This window comes from Leopardus geoffroyi, chromosome D2 (genome assembly GCF_018350155.1).
Source record: "Leopardus geoffroyi isolate Oge1 chromosome D2, O.geoffroyi_Oge1_pat1.0, whole genome shotgun sequence".
Taxonomy (NCBI): Eukaryota; Metazoa; Chordata; class Mammalia; order Carnivora; family Felidae; genus Leopardus; species Leopardus geoffroyi.
In genome coordinates, this window is record NC_059334.1 from 13,599,775 (window position 1) to 13,622,894 (window position 23,120).

A 23,120-nucleotide genomic window follows, 5' to 3' on the forward strand; every position below is an offset into this window, starting at 1 on the left:
TGGTGACACACAGGAGCTGCAATCCTTAAAGTAACATTTGAGGGAGTTTCATCTAGAAATGGAATGTGTAGGTAAGAGTGGAGAGGAAGAGTCAGGAAAGGCCAGATGTGATGAGGTTGCAAGTGCTACGGATAGGAAATGATTCTTGGAATAATGCTAGAGAGAGTGGGGATGAGAATGGGATTGGGAGACCTTCTGGAAGAAAAATTGAGTAGAATTTCTTCATTGGACTACATAGGATAGATGGAGCGAGGTGCTTGAATTGCAAATACAGACAGTTGGATTTGTCTCATCTTTTGTGAAATACAAGGTCACAATTACGGGAAGCCTAAATAAGAGACTGGGAAATCGAGACCAGAGCCAAGCAGTTGAATATTGGGTGTTTTCCATCAAGGTTCCTGATACAGTCTATAAAAGGGTCACATATATTCTCAGTTACTTCTTTTAAGCAGCTTTCAGAAAGCACGTCTATTCTCGAGTCAAAATTAAATCCGATTTTACCACCAAAGTTCTGAATTCAATTAATAATAATTTGATACTTTTATTACTTAAAAATCAATTTATCGAACATTCACTAGGTACGGCAAGTAGAAATACAGAAATAAGGTAAGTAAGAAAAAGGGTAAATACATTAACACTAGTGCAGTTAGATGAAGGCTTGGAAAAAAAATCTATTGTAAGTAACTGGGAGATTTTTCTAAGGGATATCTGAGCTGGGATTCCTTTCGGGTAAAGGAGTAACAAGGAATAAAAAAGGCTAGAATGTGCGGGTTTGGAGGGAGAGGAGTCTGGGAAGTTAGGCTGAGAAAATAGCAGGAGTTTTCAGTGCCCAGGATCTGGTAGAAGAGCTAGGCAGAGCAGGTTAGAGCTGGAGCTTACTTTAAACGTTATTTTGAAATAGTGTGAAATACTAGAAAAGTTGCCAGAGCAGTGCAGAAAATGCCCATGTACGCTTCGCACCGATTCACCAATTGCTGTGTAGCCTACATCCCTGTAACCTCATTTCTTGATAAACCTCCCTCCCTCCTCTTCAGTGATTCAGGGGTTCTCGACCGTGTTTCTCTCCGCTTGGAGTGGCACCCCACACCCAGCCTGGCTGATTCTTATTTATACTTCAGGCCTCAACTACTCTCGAAGACTTCCTGCACTCCCAAGAAAGGTTTCTTTCCAGCCTGACGAGGTCCAACCCGGCACCGGAAGCCCTGCACCCGCTCGCAGGTTGTCTCTGGCTCCCGCTCAGCCCAGGCCGGAAGGGGCGTGGTTCCTGGAGCGGAAGTAGCCGGGACCCGGAAGTGCCGGGCTTGTGCGCCGCCGCGGTCTAGAAAGCCTCAGGATGGGGACGCCGGTGGAAGGAAAGAACAAGAGGAAGAAAAAGAAAGGTGCCCAGGAGAGGTGAGTGGCGGGTGGCACGTCCGCCTGGGCAGGGGTGTGCGTTCGGGAGCTCTGGAGGGCGAAACGGTGGGGCCTGGCGTGGCTGAGTTTCTGGCGTCGGTGTCTATAGAGACAACCCGGAGGACGGCGTTCGCGGGAGTCTGGCCGGAGACTATGTGGTTGGACAAGTCGCCAGCAGCTTGCTCCAGGGCAGTCGCCCCTCCAGAAATAGTACAGCTCGGTTGGCGTCCCTCTTCAGCTCTTCTGAGCCTCAGCTCCAACCCGTGTATGTGCCTGTGCCTAAAGTAAGTGACTGAATTCTATTCCGAACGTCCCGTCGGAACGGCTTTTAGAACAGTCTGCCTCGCCCGGCATGATTTCTAAAGCGGGGCAGATAGGGTTAATTTTAAGTAAGCTTTCATTACCGGAATCCAGTGAGAGAGAACACTTGCTAATTTAGGAAGACTACTAAATTATTTAAAAAGATGAGGTCTCAAACATAGCTTCCAACTTTTAAAAGGAAACCACCAAAAAAAGGAAACGGGATGAGGAGGAAGAAGGTGCATCCCAAATTCAAGGACCACTTTTGCAAGAACCTTCACAAAAAATGAAAGTGAAGAAGAAACTTTCTGCTGCAGACAAAAAGTTGGCAAACAGGTCGGTAGACTTGTCTTAAGCTGATGTTAAAGAAATTAGGTGGTAAAGAATTTGAGATTTTTATACCTGCACTCTTTATCTTAGTGTTTTGCTCATCTCCTAGTTCTAGGTTTTACAGAAAAAAATTTTTATTGTGTAAAATGTCATACATATTCAAAAGTTGAAAAGGATGAGAACCTCATATACACAGCACCAGCAATTACTAATCCTTGGCCAGTCTTGTTCCATCTTTACCCTTCATATCTCCCTCATTAAGTGGAAGCAGATTTAAGGTCTGGAATCTAAATGTGTAAATATCCCAGCATGAAAAAGATGAGTTTTGTTTTCCCAAACTCAGAGATCAGATTTCCCCCATTAGCTTAAAAAATGTTTTCATGGGGCGCCTGGGTGGCTCAGTCGGTTAAGCGGCCGACTTCGGCTCAGGTCATGATCTGGCGGTTCCTGAGTTCAAGCCCCGCGTCAGGCTCTGTGCTGATGGCTCAGAGCCTGGAGCCTGTTTCAGATTCTGTGTCTCCCTCTCTCTGACCCTCCCCCGTTCATGCTCTGTCTCTCTCTGTCTCAAAAATAAACGTTAAAAAAAAAAAAATGTTTTCATTACAGTTTATTTGATCAAGATCCAAATAGCGGTCACATCACAGGCTCCCTGGTAACTTTCCTTGGTCTGTGAAGCCACTCTCTTCAAGCCCCTTAATTTTTTTTACTTTCTCTCAGAGAAAGGTGTCTCGCTCCTTGTCCAAGGTTAATTCGGTCACCTGTGCTTTAGATACCACATACCTCTTTTGTCTCCCTCCGGATTATTCCCTCAGCTATATCCATTTTCTTCTCCTTCCCGTGGCTTTCATCTGTCTCCTGTACAAATGTGCTCAAGTGTCTCATCCTAAAAAGAGAAATCTAACAAAACCAAACCCTATCTTTACTACGATGCCCTCAGTCCTTCCCTTCATAGTCAAGCTTTCAGAAAAACTTTATACATGTGTTCTTCCTTTTCCTGATCTATTTTCTCTTCCAGGAACTTGTTGTTCTGACGTGTTGAATCCGACTGTTCACATGTGTTTTTATGTGATCTCCCCAAACTTCCGAAGCAGCGTGCAGTGAAGATATCCTGACCCACTTGCCATACTTTTTTTTTTAATTTTTTTTAACATTTATTCATTTTTTTTTTTTTCCAACATTTATTTATTTTTGGGACAGAGAGAGACAGAGCATGAACGGGGGAGGGGCAGAGAGAGAGGGAGACACAGAATCGGAAACAGGCTCCGGGCTCTGAGCCATCAGCCCAGAGCCCGACGCGGGGCTCGAACTCACGGACCGCGAGATCGTGACCTGGCTGAAGTCGGACGCTTAACCGACTGCGCCACCCAGGCACCCCCATTTATTCATTTTTTGAGAGACAGAGAGCACAAGCAGGGGAGGGGCAGAGAGGGGGGGAGACACAGAATCTGAAGCAGGCTCCACGCTCTGCGCTGTCAGCACAGAGCCCGATGTGGGGCTTGAACTCATGAACCGCGAGATCGTGACCTGAGCAGAAGTCGGATGCTTAACCGACTGAGTCACCCAGGCGCCCCACAGTTGCCATCTTTAATAGGCAGTACAGCCTCTTCCCTGTTCCATTCCACATGGTGGCTTTTCTTCCTGAAGCTATTAGATTCTTTTATCGCAGTCTCTTCTGATTCCACTCGTTTGTCTGTTCCTTCTCAGTGTTCTTTTGGGTACCTCTTCTCCTGCCTACTCTGTAAATGTTGATTTCCCCCAGGATTCTGTGGTCATCTTCTCAGGACTTTTTTCTACCCTTCGTTCTGAGCAGTCTCCTTTATGCCCATGGCTGCACCATTCTGATTTCTCTCCTGATCTCCTAATCTGTGTATCTGTTTGCCTGCTGGCATCTGCACCTGTATATTCTAGATACAGTTGACCTTTGAACAATGGAAAGGTTAGGAGCACTGACCCCCACACAGTCAAAAATCCACATATAACTTTTGACTCCCCCAAAACTTAACTACTAATAGCCTACGGTTGACCAGAAGCCTTACCATAAATAGTAGGTAAACACGTATTTTGTATGTTATATATGTCATGTACTGTATTCTTACAATAAAGTGAGCTAGAGAAAAAAAATGTTATTAAAAATCATAAGGAAGAGACACCTGGGTGGCTCGGTTGGGCATCCGACTTCAGCTCAGGTCATGATCTCACGGTCTGTGAGTTCCAGCCCCGCATCGAGCTCTGTGCTGACAGCTCGGAGCTTGCTTCAGATTCTGTGTCTCCCTCTCTCTCTCTGCCCCTCCCCTGTTCGTGCTCTGTCTCTCTCTGTCTCAAAAATAAATAAACATTAAAATTTCAAAAAAAAATCATAAGGAAGAGAAAATACATTTGTAGTACTGTACCACATTTATAAAAAAAAAAAAAAATCCACGTTTAAGTGGAGTTCAGACCCGTGTTGTTTGAGAGTCACCTGCACCTCAAGTTCAGAATGCTTCAGACTGAGCTGTGTAGGCTCCTGAGACCTGTTTGTCCGCAGGAATGGTACCACCAATCTTCCATCCAGTTGCCTGAGCCAGTGACTCGGGAGTCATCTTATACCCCCTCTTTTCCCTGCGTTCTACTCAGCTGCCGGGTCCTGATGGTGCTGTCTTTTAATATCTCTTGAATCTGTTGTTCCCTTTCCACCCCTCCCTTGCTCAAGTTGGTCTGTTGTCTTCTCAGATACATGCAGTTATAACTCTGTCCGTACCGGTCTCCCTTTTCCAGCCTTGCCCCTTCCCTAAGCATCTTCTGCTCTGCTGCCCAAATGATCTTTGTAAGGTGCCCCAAAATTTTCAATGGCTCTTTAAGCTCTGTGGGATACAACCTAAGCACTTGCACATGACAGCCATGGTCCTTGACCTGGTTCCTACCATACCGTCTCGGTTCCTTTCACTCCTGCTTGGTACTTTATATGCCATCGTGGACAAAAAACTAGACATGAACCCTCTCCTTAGTGGAACTTACGGTCTAGTGGAAGAAGAATGTCAAAATTTACTGAGGACAATGTGCCAGACACGGCCTTTCCCCTCCCCTGAGAAGCCTTTCATGTGTCTTTTATTTTTCTACACCATGTCACCATTGTATTGTGAACTTTGCTTATCTCTTCAGAGGCTGGAGTATTGCAAGGTTTTTAATAGTCTCTTTATCTTTCTATCCCCAGACGCTAGGACAGAATAGGAACCCAGTAAATATTTACTGAGTGAATGAATCATTTACTACCCACGACTCGACTCGTGTTACCGTTGCCTCCTTAAGATCCCAGTCCCGGGGCGCCTACTGTCTCAGTTGGAAGAGCATGCGACTCTTGATCTTGGGGTTGTGAGTGTGAGCCCCACTTTGGGTGTAGAGGTTACTAAAAAAATAAGTAGATAAACTTAAAATATGTGTGTATATATGTATATGTGTGTGTGTGTGTGTATACATGTATATATGCATACATACGGTCCCTGTCAGTTCTCTGTTAGAATTGATGCTCAGATCTCGCTTACCCATGTGCACTAAGGTTTTTATTGTATTTGCCATTTCAGAATGTACTTTTGACAAGCAGTCCTTTAAATATTACAGTTAAAAGTAGGAAATCTGGTTTTCTCTATTGGCCACATTGCTTTTACAAAGTACTTTGCAGCCATTTTAACCTTTATAGATCCCCTACAAGTGCTGCAGATCCCCCGGAGTTCTAGAGCAGAGAATGAAACTGGGCATTCATAGAGCATAAACTAGACCTCCAAGAGCTTTACAACTTTTGTTTAAATGAGCAACTTTTGTTGCTCTGCAATAACCTGACAGTTGTAACATATCTTCAAAAATTGAGCTTAGTTTTTTCTAATCTTTTTTTTTTAATACATCATTCTTTTTAAAAAAAAATTATTTATATTTGGAGAGAGAGCGTGAGTGGGGGAGGGACAGAGAGAGAGAATCCAAAGCGGGGTCTGCACTGCCGGTGTGGAGCCTGATGTAGGGCTTGAACTCAGGAACCGTGAGATCATGACTTGAACTGAAATCAAGAGTCAGATGCTTAATCAACTGAGCCACCCAGGTGCTCCAATTTTTTCTAATCTTGAGTATTCTAGAGATACTGGTCACTTTTTGATAATGCTGTTTCTTAAATTTAGATATATTTGTGAATCATAAGTTTATATTTAGGAAAGCTAGAAGTAGGTGAGAAATATTTCAAATCTTTGTGCTTTGTCAGATACTACATCGGACTTCTAGGACTCATTCTTTTCTTTTTACCTTTTTTTTTTTTCATGGCCTCGTAAAGGGAAAATGCCCTAGCAAGTGCTGATTTAGAAGAAGAAATTCACCAAAAACAAGGACAGAAAAGGAGTGCTTCTCAATCTGGTATTAAAGCAGCAGATAAAAAAGTACTTGATGATGTAGATCACACAGTTGTAAATCAGAGAAAGAAAATTGAAATCAACCAAGAAAAAGAAAGATTAAAGAATGAGAGAACGGTGTTTGTTGGGAATTTGCCTGTCACGTGTAATAAGAAGGTAAGTGTGTACAATCTGCATGTTGTAAGGATTCAGAGAACTTAATAACTCATAACTTTGTTTACTCTTCCTTTATTGAATAAATGCATAATTAATAAGTCATTAACATATAGCTTCATTGTAAATGATTACATGAATCATTCTGTAGATTGATTCTGGTATACACCTTCTCCTCTCCATTCCCATAGTCACTGCCCTTATTCATCCTTTTGCAAATCTGCAAACAGTATTGCAGTGGCCTCCTGGTTTGGTTTGGTTTTTTTTATTCCTTCCAGCCCTCTTTTCTGTTACATGTCATTAGAACGTAAACCTGAAATCATGCCTAGCGTAGAGTAAGGGGCTCAATAAATATTTGTTATATAAATGAATGAATACATCCTGAGGTTCTTCCATTATGTGGGATTTACTAAACCCAAAATATGCCCTTTACTTTTACAGTTTACATGTGGCAAAGATTATAAAAGATTCAAAGACAAAAATGCGTACCTTATGGATACTAACAAAAACTTGAGATGCGTTTTATGTGTATATATGTGTGTGTGGAAACTATTTTTTGTCTTCCAACCGAGTAGTCCCTTGTTCCTGAAATGTTCTTAAAAGAAAACCTGGCAGTAAAAGATGATCAGATGGTTTTACTTAATTCTTTTTTGTAGCACTTACTTGATGTTCTGAAAGTAGACTAAAGTATATATGTTTTTTTATTTTAGAAGCTGAAGTCATTTTTTAAAGAGTATGGACAGATAGAATCTGTACGATTTCGTTCTCTGGTATGTTTTCTCCCTGTCTTGAAATTGCAAATCTCGAAACGTATTCGTTTAAGTCAGGCTTATTAACATGTTGGTATTAGTGAGATGGAGAAGCACAGCCTTTTGAATCAACAGGTTCAAATCTAGCCCCAGAGAAGAAGTGCTCTTAAGATCTACTTCTGACTCCTGGACTCTGTTAAATTAATGCGTTCACACAGTAAAATGATATCATTGTAGGAGGGTGGATGTGTGACTTTTGTTTGCGGAACATTAATACGTGTGGAATAACATTTCTGAGCTCCAAGGCATTCAGTCCAGGAGGTTGGTGTACTGCAGACAGTACCTACCACTGTCAACTTAATTTCCCTAAAGTACTTCTTCCCAGGGGTGCCTGGGTGGCTCAGTCGGTTAAGCGTCTGACTTCAGCTCAGGTCATGGTCTCACACTCGGTGAGTTCGAGCCCCGCGTTGGGCTCTGTGCCGTCGGTTCAGAGCCTGGAGCTTGCTTTGGATTCTGTGTCTCCTTCTCTCTCTGCCCCTCCCCAACTCACGCTCAGTGTCTCAAAAAATGAATAAGTGTTAAAAATTTTAAAGTACTTCTTCCTGGAACTCATGATCATTACACATATAGGTACCACATCACTTACGCGTGCACGCGCGCGCGCACACACACACGCACTTTGGCCTGGTATTACTTTTGGGGATCTTGCTCTGTCCCTGGATGACCGGTCTGTTTGATGACTCTGTTGTGCATTCTCCGGCACCCCATACTTCATTATGGTGCTTATGACACTGTTCTGTAGTCGTTCCATTATTCGTCTGCCCCACCAGACTGAAAGCTGATAGCAGATAGCCGGTTTGCCTTGCTCATTCGTGGGTCACCAGTACCTGCACATTGTGCACATGAAGCATATATGAAATTGCCTAAAGCCCTTACATTTGCCTTGCTGTGAGTGAATTCTGTCCTGGTTCTTAGCCTGACAGTCAACACAGGGTGGCCCTGAGGCCACGTGTGACTCTCCTGCAGCCTGGGAGCTGCCCTCGTTGCTGATCAGACGCTAGCGCTTTCTCACTCTTCTTTTTGCTCAGTTCATCGGTTTTGTTGCGACTCCTCCTCAAAGTCTCATTTTGCCTAGTGAGATACAGTCTGTGTTTTGGTAGGCGACTAAGATGTTAATTACTCAAGTTTTTCTTTTTGATACTTTATACCACCAAATGTTTTTCTTCCCCTCTATTTCTGTACCTTACTGCTTTGTGTCTTACCTACTCATTTGTATCTTCAGTAACAAGATACAGATGCTTGAGGGCTCCTAGAAGACACCTAGTAAATGTGTTTTGATGACCATCATTCACCTGTTGATCACTTGGGCATTTCTCATGTCTTGCACGGTTACACTGTCTGTATTTTCAGAGTTTGTGAGTAAGGCAGACTGAGAATTTATATCAGATGACTAAGATTTCCAGGGGACATTTATAGTAACTGCCCTAAATTAAACTGACATTCATAGATGGTGCTGCTCTGTGAACTTGCAGGGTCTATATCTTTTCACCTTTGTCTTGTCAGTACCTGGCTGAGGCATTTCAGTGCCTCTGCCAGTATCTCAGGACTGGCGCCTTGCAGACGGTCAGAGTTGTTGACCTGAATTTCAATCTCCTCCATAAAGTTTTGCCTCCCTAACCCCTCACTCTTAAGTAGTACAAAAGTAATACTGTACAGGGCTGAAAAGAAAGTGAATTTGAATGTAAAGGGGTTTCCCTTATTTGCCCAATTAAAGATACAATGTTTTTTTTTGTTTTTTTTTTGTTTTTTTTGCCAGCTGGCATATACTGACCCTTAGACATATGGATGAAATAATGTCTTTACGTTATTTCCCAATTTATTTAGACATATTTAAAATCATACAGAATGTACAAAAAAGTAAAATCATATAGCACGTACAATAAAATATTAATATAGAAGTGTTGCTTTTTTCCAAGCTTATTTCATAAAACAATTTTCCTTACGTTTTTCTTATGCGTCTTTAACCTCCATATCCCCTTATGTCCAGAGACCCCTTTGAGTCATCTGACCCAAGTTGAGAGCACAGTATGTTTACTTCCATTTAGATTAAAAGTCATTGCCTGTAAAATTTTGGCCTAAGCCACCAGATCCCATTCATATAACATTAGGACGGTTGTTTCTGATTCCCTAGAATGTTTTTTTTTTTTAATTTTTTTTTTTTTCAACGTTTATTTATTTTTTGGGACAGAGAGAGACAGAGCATGAACGGGGGAGGGGCAGAGAGAGAGGGAGACACAGAATCGGAAACAGGCTCCAGGCTCTGAGCCATCAGCCCAGAGCCTGACGCGGGGCTCGAACTCACGGACCGCGAGATCGTGAGACCTGGCTGAAGTCGGACGCTTAACCGACTGCGCCACCCAGGCGCCCCCCTAGAATGTTTTAATTACATCACATCAGAATAAGACATTTAGAATTCGATTAATTAAAATATAATTAATTTGAAGTAATATTTTGGATAATGAATTTTCTCTAATATCTGTCCCCCCTTTTTTTTTTCTCTCTTAAAAGATTCCAGCAGAGGGAACTCTGTCCAAAAAGTTGGCAGCAATAAAGTAAGTTTATAATGAGAGAAAGGGAGTAGTCTTAAACTCTCTTCCATTTTGGTTAAAACTTAAGACCGTGTTTTCGTGGATTTTTGTTTTTCGGTAATGCATCATACTACTTGACTATTTTCTTATGACTGCAGTAGTGGGTAAATTTATCAGATGTTTGTCTTTAAGCTTTAACATAAATTGTAGAATCACATTAAATATTATAAATAAGTTGCTGGAAAATGTGCCATGAGAATTTTCAAGGACATTTAATCAAGCATTATGTTTGGAAGAGAATAAGGAAATTTTATGCCCAAATATCGTAGTATAAATCATAAATACTGTATTTTATCAGTTCTAAGACACACATTTTCCCATATCTTAACATTTTGAAGTCAGGATGCATCTGAAAATCAGGGGTGCCCCATAGTTGCGGTTAGCCGGTCTGGTTTTTCCAGAGAATTCACGTTTGTTTCTGTCAGGTTACCTGGGGGTACTACCAGCTCAAGACCACTTTAAGCTCTCTGTTTGAAGGTTTGGGGACTGTGCTGGTAGTGTGGCTCACAAGTTCATATTCTCAGGGGATTTTCCCCTACCCTCCTTATCCACCTAGTGCCATGGATGAGACACAAAAGTTTTCTTTACTCTCCCTTCATTTCTCATTAATTTTTAAAATTGAAGTATAATTGACATATAAATTTAAAACATACAACCTGTATTTCTCATTCACCTTCAGTTCTATGCAGAGTCTCCTATTAATCTCTAATCTTGGGTTTTTTTTTCTAACTAGGACATGAAATCATAGATTGTACAAGCAGAGGTATATATATTAGATATAGCTATATTAATAGGTCTACAGATTACATTGATACATAGGTATGGTTATATTAGATAAGATAGTGTACTTTGAAAACATTGGGGCATTATTTACAGTAGCCAAAACACGGAAGCAGCGTTAAGTGTCCATCAATAGATAATTGGATAAACACACACACAGGAATATTATTCAGACCTAAAAAAGGGAAAGAAATCTTTATATTTTTGACAACGTGGGTGGACCTTGAAGGCGTTATGCTAAGTGAAGTAAGCCAGAGAATGAAAAACAACTCGAAGACACAGAGAACAGGTGGGTGGTTGCCAGGGGAGGAGGTGGGGGTGAAATGGCTGAAGGGGGTCAAAAGGTACAAATTTCCAGGTATAAAATAAGTGAGTCATGGGGATGTCATGTACAGCATGGTGACTATTGTTAATAACACTGTCTTGGGTATTTGAAAGTTGCCAAGAGAGTAGATCTTAAAAGTTCTCATCACAAGAAAAAAGCGTGTAACCCTGTGTGGTGATGGATGTCAACCAGACCTGTTGGGGTGAGCATTTCACAGTCCGTATATGCACCAAATCATTATATTGTACAACAGAAGCTAATGTAATGTTACATGTCAATTACATCTCAATCAAAAGAAAAAGAAGTCACGAGTTGCCTCAGCCAGTACTAATTGAATAAAGTTAAAAAAAAATTCAGTTGAATCACTATGTTGTACTAATTACAACATAATTCACTATATTCAGCTAAGGTAACATTGTGTGTCAGCTCTGCTCACGTAAAATTTCACAGAAATTTCTGGGAATCCTCCAATAACAGGATTTTTGAATTACTGCAGTTCCTTTGAGCATCTTGATGCATTCATGTCTACATTCATTCTTAATTTAGACTTCTTTGGCAGACCAGGTTCTTGCCAGTTTTATCCCATACCCATCACAGCATTTGTATTAACACTTAATAAATATGTGTTACTATGTGTTCCTGGCTCCAGTAACGTTTGTGGGGTAGCCACACATGTTAAGTCCTTCCACATGCAAGGTATTATTGTTCAGATGCTGTAAGGAATGGAAAACTTGGTAAGACACAGCTCTTCTTCAGGTCGTATGGACTTCTTCCTGGAGGAGGCTAAAAGCCAGGGCCCAAGTTTCAGCAGAAACCAAGATGCCAATAGGAGTGTATAATAGTACTGAGGAATTTTGATGCCAGAAAAATAGAATTTATGCCCTGTGGTTGCCATTGGCCCTGACCACCTGCCCCCAATCAAAAAATTTCTTAAATTTAATTATTTGAATAAATAATGAGGCAAGTGGTTAAAAATAAAGTGTAAAAGTGTATGCAGTGAAAAGTTTAGCTCCTGGACCTTTACCCTAGTCAGCCAAGTTCCTGCCCCAGGCTGCTGCTGTTTTTACTTTTTAGTATAACCTCCTAGAGACATTTTACGTGTTTACAAATTGATACACATATATATACTTTCTCCCCTCCCCCCCAACCCCCCACATACCTTTTGATGCAGTTGTATTCAACATGTATACTCTGCGTCTTCCTTTTTTGCACTTACTATAAACTGGAGATCACTCACACTGTTGGATGCTCTGTGGCTTGTTCTTTTGTTATTGCCCAGTAGTATTCCATGGTGTGGCTGTACCAGAATGTACCCATCCATTTGCCAGCTTGATGAATGTTTGGGTTACTTCCAGGTTGGGGCTATCACAAATAAAGTTCTGAACACATTGGTGTACACATTATTTTTCTTGCTAAAGTATCTGGAGGTGTGGGACTGCTGGGTCTTGTGGTAGGTACATGTCCGTTTTCTAAGAAGCTGTCAAATTTCTGAAGTGGCCTCACCGTGTTACATTCCACCCGCTGTGGGAGAATTCCCATTTCCTTCACATCCTCGCCAGCACTGGGTATTGCCAGTCATTTAGTTTCAGCCCTTCTAAGGGTTTGTTGTAATGGTCTCAGTTTCTATTTAGTCTGATGACTAAAGATATTGAGGGCCTTTTCATGAGCTTTTTGGCTGCTTGTATCTATTCTTTGGAGAAGTGTTGGTTCAAAAATTTCACCCACTTTCTGGTGGCTTGTCTGTCTTATTGTATACAGTTTTTCATTGTGGGTGCAAGACTTTTTTCTGATATATATGTTTTGGATATTTTGCCCCTATCTGTGGCTAACCTTGTTTTGTTGTTGTTAATGTTTATTTATTTTTGAGAGAGAGAGACAGCATGCAAACAGGGGAGGGGCAGAGAGGGAGACAGAATAGAAGCAGGCTCCAGGCTCCCATGTCAGCACAGAACCCAACGCGGGGCTTGAACCCACGAACCGTGAGATCATGTCCTGAGATGAAGTCAGACACTTAATTAACTGAGCCACCCAGGTGCCCCTGTGGCTAACCTTTTTAAGGGTGTCTTTTAAAGAGCCCAAGTTTTAAATTTTGTTGAAGATCCATCTTTGCGAGTGCTGGTTTTTGGTGGTCTGGTTGGGGGCGGTGGGGTTGTCTGTTGTCCCGGTTCAGCCTCTGATGCAGGCCGGCCCTGTCTGTCTGTGTATCAGTGCACCGGCCGGTCCTCCCTCCCGTGGCAGCCAACCTCTGCCTTGTGTCTTTGGTGGATCTTGGGCTGGAAAACATTTCCCACTCCTTGCCCTGTGGTAGGAGGCCTCCCTTCTCTGGCCCCAGGACTATTCCCTGTGCTCTGGGAATGACGGGGTTTGCTGTCTCTGCCCCAGCAGCTCAGCCCTCTCCGTTGGGAGAAGAATCCAGGTGGGCTTTGTGTCCTTCCCATACTTCTCTTCTCCAGCCCACACCCCCCAGGGATGTCTCTGGGCTCCCACCTGCCCTCAGTCATTCCTGGGGACATTGGCAGAGGTCGGTGGAGCAGAGCCTGCAAGCGGGTGTGCCTATCTGTGTTGCTGGCCTCCAGAGATTCCATTTCAGGCCCAGCCCACACGCGGCTCTGACAATGTATTAAATCCTAGCTGAAATCGGCCCGGCTCCCTTGTCTGGCACCAGCTTCTGAGCCAGTGCTGTCTCCTGTCTCCTCGGATGGCCCAGCCCTTGCTTAGCCCCCCAGTTTCCTTTGGACCTCAGCTCAGTTTCCTTTGGACTTTAGCTCTGGTAGCTTCTACAAAAGTTAGAATGTTGTGGGTTATTCGGCTTCTTGTGTCGGGGTGGGGATGATGCTATTCCTGGTTTTCTCCCTTCTGGGTGCAGGTGGAACTCTAGATGTCATTAATACCTAGATCTCTAGATGTCGTTAGTTTTTTTAAATCACCCATCCAGCTTGATACAAAACAGGTTCTTGCCACATAGAAAGGGGCAGAACTGTGTGCTTACCCTCTGTATTCCCTGTGCCAAGGGATCTTTTCTCGTAGAGTGCAGTTAAGAGTTTTTTACTTACTTATTTATTTATTTATTTATTTATTTATTATTTATTTATTTATTTAATGTTTATTTATTCTTGAGACAGCATGAACAGGGGAGGGGCAGAGAGAGAGGGAGACACAGAATCTGAAACAGGCTCCAGGCTCAGAGCTGTCAGCACAGAGCCCCACGCTGGGCTTGAACCCGCAAACTGTGAGATCATGACCTGAACCAAAGTTGGACGCTCAACCAGCTGGGCCACCCAGGCGCCCCAAGAGTTTTTATTTTTTATTTTAATTTTTTTAGAGAGCATGTGCCTGCCCAAGTGCAAGTTGGGGAGGGGCAGAGGAAGAGGGAGAGAACCCCAAGCAGTCTCCATGCGCCGTGCAGAACCCGACTCAGGGCTCGATCTCATGACCCTGGGATCGTGACCTGAGCAAAAAATCAAGAGTTGGATGCTTGAACTGACTGAGCCACCCAGGTGCCCCCAGTTAAGAGTTGTTAAAGTCCTTTTCCATTTAGGTTTTCTTGGGGTTTGTCTTAGTCTGTTCGGGTTGCTACAACAAAATGGCGCAGGCCAGATGGCTTATAAACAATAGAAATTACTTTCTCATACTTTCAGAGGCTGGAAGTCAGAATGAACTGACAGTGTAGTTGCATTCTGGTGAGGGTCAGCTTACTGATTCGTAACCAGTGCCTTCTCACCGGTCCTCACAGTTTATAGTCAAACGGTAAGATAAAGAAGGGGCTAGGAGTTCTGTGGGGTCTCTTGAAGAACACTAGTCTTGTTCAAGAGGATTCCACCCTCATGACCTCAGCCACGCCCACAGGCCTCACCTTCTATTACCATCACATTGGGCGTTACATGGATTTCCACATGAATTTGGGGAGGATGCAAACATTTCAACACTAAGACAAGTTGAGTAGGATGTTGTCAGGAGCTGTGTGTTGCGGGGAAAGCGTGGGGGTTCTGGAGTCACCTAGGCCTGTTTGAAGTCCTGGGCTGGCCACTCCTTGCCTTGTGATCATGGCACTTCTCTGAGTCTCAGCTTCCCTATCCATAAAATCAGAAAAGTAACACCCATGTCGGAGATGGGAGACTAAATGAATACTTAAAATGGCCAATACAGTGCCCAGTATTATATTAGGTATTCAATAAATCGCAGTTAGTTTTATCAATAGAAAACTATCAGATAGTGTAGTATATTATTACAGAATGCCATGAGAAATGCCCTGACATTTCCTAGTGCCTTTCTTGATGGTACTCATTTGTTTATTAGCATTTTTGCTACTTCAAAAACAATAGGTTCATGTCTTCAGGGAAGAATCTGTGGTCATTACTAGGTCCTTTTTGCTGATCGGTCACATCTAAATTATATGACCATTTTGCAAGCCTGCGAATTAGTGGGTGGAAGCATTGAGCAGCAGCAGCTGTAGTCGTTAAAAAGAGTGAAAACCAGTCATAACCTGCTTCCCGTTGAGTGAACACAGCACTACGTCCAGTCCCGACAGAGATGTACAGTCCAGGTCTGAGCAAACCTCTGGATCCAGCTGCCAATTTGTAAGAAATAGGGAGGCCAGAGGAACACGTTGACCTGTATTGTGAGCTTGCAATCAAAAGCATCCAGGCTTTGGAAAATTCCGTAGGTCGAACAGTAAGGTAAAGAGAGAGATAAAGGCAGAATCCTGCAGATTAAATAAGACTCAAAAGACTTCAAGTCCCCAAGTGGACATCACCAAAGTATGACCAAGGAATAGACGCTTGATTGTGATAAAACTACATAGACACACAAGCAGATGGTTTCTGGAAAAGTAGGGGTGGTAGGCACAGAGAGTGTCTCTGGGATGGGCAGTGGCTGCAAGGTTATTGATCTTTAATATTTCTCTAAGCTGTACACATTTGTATAGTTTTTATCTTCTCGTATCTGCTTATGTGTTGTTAGGTACAGGGCTCCAGTTAAGATTCTTGTTTCTAGCTTTGTGACATTGCTTGGCGGGGCGGGGGCGGGGGGTGGCTACTTGCTTGCTCCCTCATAGTGATGACCAATAGGAAGGCAAAAGTTACAGGTTTTGTCCAATATCTGTGTAAGTTGTATGTTATTTTTTGCGTTATTACTAAATTTATAAAGAGATGAAACTTCTCCTGGGAATTCTTGTCATATGTGCTGATTGAGAGTAGAAAACAAATTATATATTTTTTTAATGACTTTGAGATTAATGGATTTTACACTGTCTTTTTCTTTTTTTTTTTTGTATAGACGTAAAATTCATCCTGATCAGAAAAACATTAATGCTTATGTTGTGTTTAAGGATGAGAGCGCTGCTACAAAAGCATTGAAAAGGTAATGTTATCTCTTTGAGATTTGAATGGAATTATTACATTTAAGTATGTACGAGTATGTTTTTTTTTATTCTTTGGTTTGACTTTAGAGCAAATATTACAGTTAACTCGGCGCTCATTTTTAACAGCCATTTTCCCCCTTCGTGTTTATAATGCAGAAATGGGACCCAGTTTGCAGATGGATTTCGTGTTAGAGTTGATCTGGCATCCGAGACTTCATCTGTAAGTGGTACTTGAGTTGTTTAAAGAACTTAACTAGAGTCTTCTAGAGAGAAACGTTCTCTTCCGAGCTTTCGCTAAGGAGAGGAGTGGAATCTTCAGTGAGCACAAGGGAAGCCAAGAAGGAAACACTTTGGCCCTTGAGGTCACAACGTTGGGGCACAGACTGGCACAAGGACCTTAGTCAACAGCTTCCAAGAACGGGGTACCCCCACACCCGGATCAAGTATTCATAGATAGTTAGCCTGGGAGGGATGTTGGAGATCATCCGGGCCAACACCTTATTTCACATACCGAAATAGAGAAAGTTAACTCCATTTTTGAGTCCCTACTCTGTGTCAGGTATTCAGTGCTGAGCTATAGTCCGGGTTCTGTAGGGGTTCAGGGGTCCACAGTACAAAGGTGAAGACAAACAGATGGGCTGATTGTGGCACTTTTTTTTTTTTTAAGGTATTTATTTTTGAGAGAGAGAGAGAGAGAGAGAGAGAGCTTATGAGTGTGAACAGGGGAGGGGCAGAATCCGAAGCAGGCTCCAGGCACTTAGCTGTCAGCACAGTCGGATAATTAACCGAGTGAGCCACCCAGGCGCCCCAGCACTATGTTCTGATAAATACACAGGATGCTCTGTCAGCTCAGGAATGGGACACTTGACTTGGGGAGGTACCAGCAAGAAGGGACAAAGGAGGGTGTCCAGGAGAAGAATAGGTGCTCTTGGAGACTTGAAAGATGAGTCAGTGTTATCTGGGCTCAAGAAATTTTAAACAGTGTATGTGGCGGGGACCAAAACTTAATTTGCTTAGGGAATGGCAAGAGCTTGATGCAGTTAATAGCAGGTAGAGTGTGAAGAGGGACAGCAGTAAGTTGCTGTTGGAGAAACGGGAGAGGCCAAATCATGAAGACTGTGGTCTGCCGTGTTGAGGCGTCTGAATCTTGTCCAGGAGCAGTCCCACAGGTTTAAATGCAGGAGTGATGGGTAAGTTTGCAGTTGACAAAGGTCTCTCAAAGTGAGTGAAGGCTGCTTGTAAGAGCTCACCACCGAAACCTAGAGTGCATTTTCGTGGGGGTCAGAGTGCGCTGGCTGAGAAATGACCAAGGCCTGGAAGACCTCTCTGGCTCTGATGTAGACCTACCCTGAGGGCCAAGTGTGCTTGTGTTATTTAAATGAAGCCGACTGTGTTATTTAAATTCAGTTTTATTAGCCTACGACCACCATTTACTTGTAAATGTTCTGTTAAGGCTGGGAGGGTAGTTACATCAGAGACCACGTCGCCACCCGCCGCAATGCCCAACAGACTGCTGTCTGGCCCGGTACCGAGTTTGCTGTGCCAATCTAGCATGCCTGTCCTGGGCTCTGCCATGTGTTAGTGCTAGCTGTGAACAAAAGAAACCCTGTTGCCTCTGGTGCTTACGCACTTTCAAGAGGGAAGATAGAAGAAACAGAATCAAATAAGGGACAGGTGCGTAGTTAAATCAGAGCAGTGGAGACCTGTCAGATACATGGGGTGAGGGAAAGAGGGGATTTTCGGATCACTTCCATTTTCACCTCCAGTGATTTTTATTAACCTTCTTTGTGTTTCAGAGGGACAAGAGATCAGTATTTGTGGGGAATCTCCCGTACAGTAAGTGTTAAATAAAGTACCAATTTATCATTAAAATAACAGGAAAACAACAACTGAGTAGTAACTTAATGTTTTGCTTTAAGACCAACTTGGAAAAGTGTAGAGTGTAACTTGACTAATTTTCGTGGGGCTTGCTATATTAACTATATTACATTAACTTGCTGTATCATTAAACAGCTCCAGCTTTCAAAGGCCATTCTGTTTTTACTTGTGCTCTGGTTGAATTTGTTTTTAGAAGTGGAAGAATCTGCAATTGAGGAACACTTTTTGGACTGTGGGAGTATTGTGGCGGTTAGGATTGTGAGAGACCCAGCCACTGGAGTCGGCAGAGGCTTCGGCTACGTACTCTTTGAGGTATGGGAGACTTGTGCATTGTCACTGTCCATTGAAATGTGCTGGAGGGGTTGTCCCTGCTGTTTCATCTCTCAGACATAACTGTCACCGTCACCTTCAAATTCCGTCTTCAGGAAACTAAACTCATAATCTGCCATATCAGAGTACTCTTCCTGTAACCGCACCTCATCAAAAGACATTCTGGTTCCCTCTTTCTCCACGCTGATGTTATGAAATAATGTTTCAGATATTGGACATGAAAAGTATTAAGTCTCTGAATTTCCACTTTCCATAAAATGGAGAAAAGAATTGACCCGTTGGCACAGGTAGAAGAAAATCTTGGTCTTTGTACAAAATTAGTTATATTTAGTTTACAAAATATTAACCAGCGTATCATGCCTAATAATACTAGAACATATATACTATGAGAATATTCATAATGCCTGATGGCACTTAAGTTTTTCTCCCTTCCGCAAGCACCCGTTAATACATTTCCTTTCAGTTTTTTCCGTGCCTTCTTTTTTAAAGTTGAACTTCCATCTGTGAACATAAAATTTTGCAACCTGCTTTGTGTTTTCTGTTGTATAAGTATGTTCCTTTGAGTGAGGTAACATAATTTATACTATCTTTTCCCTAATGTTTCTCAAATGTTGGAAATTTGCAGTGTTCTCTATTTTTCCCTGTAATGATGAAATTGGGGTGTTTTTTTTCCTTCAAATGTTTGTGTGCAGTTTGTGATTGCTTTTTTTTTGGATAGATCCCCAGGCCTGTTACTGACTAGGTCAAGATAAATGACCATGTTTAATACTCTTGATATGTATTATTACCAGACAGCTTTTGAGAAAGGTTGTCGCAGCCTTTTGTTGCCATCGTTAATGCATTGTAGTGTTTCTCCGTTGTCTACTATTTTTTTAAGGTTTATTTATTTATTCATTTTGAGAGAGGGCTCGAGTGGGGGAGAGGCAGAGAGGGAGAGAGAGAATACCAAGCAGGCTCCTGCTGTTAGCACAGAGCCTAATGCCAGGCTCTATCCCACGAACTGTGAAATCCTGTCCTGAGCTGAAACCACGAGTTGGCTGCTTAACCAACTGAGCCATCCAGGTGCCCCTCTGCTGCTGTAATTACTTGATAAGTTCCTAAAGTCCTTTAGCAAACATCTCATGAATATTCAGGGTTGTTAGCATCTAGTGGTTCTATATTAGAACAAGAGAGTAATAGAATTTGGGATCTAAATGGGATCCTGCAGGAGCGCCTAGGGGGCTCAGTCAGTTAAATGTCCCAACTCTGCTCTGACAGCATGGAGCCTGCTTGGGATTCTCCCTCCCTCCCTCTCTCTCTCTCTCTCTGCCCTTCCCCTGCTTGCTCTCACGCTTTCTCTCAATAAATATTAAAACAAAAACAAAAAACAATTCTGCAAGGCATCTAGTTCAGCATTTCAGAAACTGAAAGGGAGTTCCCTTCTCTCAAGTCAGCTAACACAGTGCAGCTTTTGCAGAAAGAGCCTGTGACAAGAGAGGCTGATGGGTTTAAAAGATTGCATGTGACTGATCTAGTTGGTTGGAACTCCATTTTACAATGAGAAAAATGAAGCCTGTTGGATTGTGACTTACCTAATTATGTGACAAGGCAGCTGAGTGCTTCCTGAGGAGAAACCTGTGAGGAGCATGATTAAAACTAGACTACCGGCCCAGCTGCTGAAACCCATGGGGTTGCACTTCTTGGATGTCAAAGTGGGAGGGGCGTTTATCTGTGCAAGCTTGAAATTCTCCTAATCCACTAAAGTCACAGCTGTACTAGTGTCTTTGCAGAGGGCTTTCGGTGGAAATTAATATATTGATTTTTATTCCAGAATACAGATGCTGTTCATCTTGCTCTGAAGTTAAATAATTCTGAACTGATGGGAAGGAAACTCAGAGTCATGCGTTCTGTCAATAAAGAAAAATTAAAGCCAAATTCAAATCCCAGTTCGAAGAATGTCGGTAAACCTAAGCAGGGACTTCATTTTGATTCAAAAAATGTAGGACATTCTAAAAGTTTGTTTATTGGAGAAAAAGCTGTTCTCCTTAAGAAGAAAAAGAAAGGGCAGAAGAAAAATGGACGGACTAAGAAACAGAAAAAACAGAAGTAACAATCCGAAGGTTATTTTGCTCCCACTGAGTACTCGTAATAAAAGTGTGGTAAACTCATGTATCAAGTTGCAGAATTTTATATGGATGGTGCGTGTGAAACGTGGGAACATTTTTAGTTTATTCACATTGTGATGGCACCTTTGAAGCGTTTGTTTTAAGATGTAAGCAGATTAGTCACCAGTGATTATGAGATGGTATGAGATGATTTTAGGCTTAAGGTAAACATTTAGAATTTTAGTGGCTATGTATTAGCGTATGATAGAAATATGTAATTAACACTTCAGATGGTTGTTTCAAGAATTACTTGGGATGAGACTAAAAGTGAGTAAATTTAAAAAGTATATATGTATGCACACGTTGATACCAATTGGATCTAGATAGGTAGGAATACTGATCTAATACAAATAACAGTCCCAAAGAAGAAGGGTTTGAAGGGCTCTTGTATAACAGCCACTAAATTTTTTCCCCCTTTCTCTTGAACTTGTGAAAAGTAGAGTTCTGGGTTTTTATTTTAATTCATCAACGTAGTAATAAACTAACCAAAGAATATTATATGAAATATTGCTTTGATTTCTTATTCTTAACCGGTAATTAAACTCGCTATTGAAGTCCTTGGTAAATTGTCTACAAAGCAGATCTCTACTTTTATTTCTGTTTCTCAATTTGAAAAATACTCTCCCAGGAAAACTTGTGATTCTTAAATTAGTGTCATGCAGTAGAATGAAATGAAACAATCTTTCCAAAAAATCCTGTTTAAAGGATATTTTCTGATAAAATATGGTAATTAGGCCACAAAGTGTAAAGTTCAACAAGAGGAGAGAATACCATTGTATTGCCTTGCGGCTGAAGCTTGTGCTATAGCTGTTGCCCATCTCACAGATCTTACCCAGCTGCGTCTGCATCCAGGAGGGAGGGGGGTGGGAGAAATCCAGGGATGCTGATCTGAGGCAGGCGGAATCAGTGATGCAGGTGTCATGTCACTTAGGTGGAGAAGGGGATTGAGGGACAGTGAGTTATTACTGATTATTTTGAAAATCCCTACTTGTGATCATAGCACCGGGGAAACCTAATGATCTTTAAAATGTAATTTGTAGAAATCAGAGCTCTATTTTACTGTATCCAGAGACTGGGTATTTTATGCTTAGTATCCCCTATGGTGCTTAGAATCTTTTTTTGTAAGTATGGTTCAGTAAATACTTCATACTTGATCATCTTGAGCATTTTTGCATATTTTACCAGTTAAAGTTGTATAAAGATGCATCTCCTATACTGGGGCACCTGAGTGGCTCAGTCGGTTGAGCATCTGACTTCAGCTCAGGTCATAATCTCACAGTGTGTGGGTTCAAGCCCTGCGTTGGGCTCTGTGCTGGCGGCCTGGAGCCTACTTCGGATTCTGTGTCTCCCTCTCTCTCTCTGCTCCTCCCCTGCTTGCACTCTTGCACTCTCTCTCTCTCTCTCTCTCTCTCTCTCTCTCTCAAAAATAAACAAACATTAAAAAAAATTAAAAAGAAAAAAAGATGTATCACCTATAGACCAGATAGAACTATCACTGTAAATGTAGACTATATGTAGCATATATTTTTATGGTGTATATCTTATAGTGTATATTGGTGTTGATTATGTAAAATTCAGTGTATACTAGAAATACATAATTTTAGTCTTTAACACGGGGTGCTCCTTTTGGTCTTTAGGTTTTTGTGTAAAGAGCCATGGACTGCAGTGTAAAGGCGTCTGGTTCTTGACCCACCTCTCTGTATGACCTTGGACAAGCCTCTCAGCCTCTTTATCTAAATATCTTGATGGATGAAATAAGGGGCTTTAACTTTACTCTGTGACCAGTCATAGATGGATATATTTAACTGACATGAAAGTTTCACATGACATTACTGGTCCTTACTATACGTGTCATTTTCTGATATTTCAAATTCTATTTTTTTTTTAAAAACATCAGTTGTGGGATGCCCGGGTGGCTCAGTCAGTTAAGCATCATCCGACTTTGGCCCAGGTCACAATCTCCCAGTTTCCTGAGTTCCAGCCCCCTGTCGGGCTCTGTGCTGACAGCTCAGAGCCTGGAGCCTGCTTCGTATTCTGTGTCTTCCTCTCTCTCTGCCCCTGTCCTACTCATGCTCTCTCTGTCTCTCAAAAATAAATAAACATTAAAAAAAATTAAAAACACCAGTTATGATCCACTAAGGGTATTCCACAACCCGCTAATGATCTCACTCACAAACAAGTGCATAGGGGATTCCAGGCTGTTTCTATTTTAGGATGCTATGCTTGCATTTTACAACAGGTGTTTTAGAATGCAGAATGGTTAAGGAATAAAGCACAGATGTTGCTCTAACTGTACTTTGTATAAACATGTTGCCTGGTATATTGAACCTCATAGTAGTGACCTGAACATTTACACCATGTTTAC

General features: G+C 42.1%; 2 protein-coding genes across 7 annotated transcripts in view; both read left to right on the top strand.

Moving 5' to 3' along the window:
* ARID4B (AT-rich interaction domain 4B) overlaps positions 1-1,279 on the top strand; it is a 156,840-nt gene extending 155,561 nt beyond the window's left edge. For all 4 annotated transcript variants that reach the window (XM_045437301.1, XM_045437307.1, XM_045437302.1 and 1 more), the window contains one exon: positions 1,119-1,279. In XM_045437301.1, coding sequence (XP_045293257.1) covers positions 1,119-1,279 — 161 coding nt within the window. The remainder of the gene's footprint in view (positions 1-1,118) is intronic.
* On the top strand, positions 1,276-21,260 carry RBM34 (RNA binding motif protein 34). 3 transcript variants are annotated; one of them, XM_045437310.1, is made up of 11 exons: positions 1,282-1,392; positions 1,502-1,676; positions 1,892-2,028; positions 6,314-6,545; positions 7,253-7,312; positions 9,860-9,903; positions 16,319-16,402; positions 16,560-16,623; positions 18,200-18,239; positions 18,475-18,593; positions 20,422-21,260. In XM_045437310.1, the coding sequence occupies exons 1-11, from the start codon at positions 1,334-1,336 to the stop codon at positions 20,698-20,700; spliced, it is 1,293 nt and encodes a 430-aa protein (XP_045293266.1). In that variant the 5' UTR covers positions 1,282-1,333; the 3' UTR covers positions 20,701-21,260. The 3 variants fall into 3 exon arrangements, with proteins under 3 accessions (XP_045293268.1, XP_045293266.1, XP_045293267.1); XM_045437312.1 differs by lacking the exon at positions 1,892-2,028 and having other exon boundaries at positions 1,276-1,392; XM_045437311.1 differs by lacking the exon at positions 7,253-7,312.
* The last annotated feature ends 1,860 nt before the right edge of the window (positions 21,261-23,120 follow it).

Excerpts from the sequence above, each read along its gene's own strand:
- RBM34 (XM_045437310.1), top strand. The coding sequence starts at position 1,334 with ATGGGGACGCCGGTGGAAGGAAAGAACAAGAGGAAGAAAAAGAAAGGT. Across the intron at positions 7,313-9,859 it reads CTGTACGATTTCGTTCTCTG|ATTCCAGCAGAGGGAACTCT; the intron begins GTATGTTTTCTC and ends CTCTCTTAAAAG. Across the intron at positions 9,904-16,318 it reads AAAAAGTTGGCAGCAATAAA|ACGTAAAATTCATCCTGATC; the intron begins GTAAGTTTATAA and ends TTTTTTGTATAG.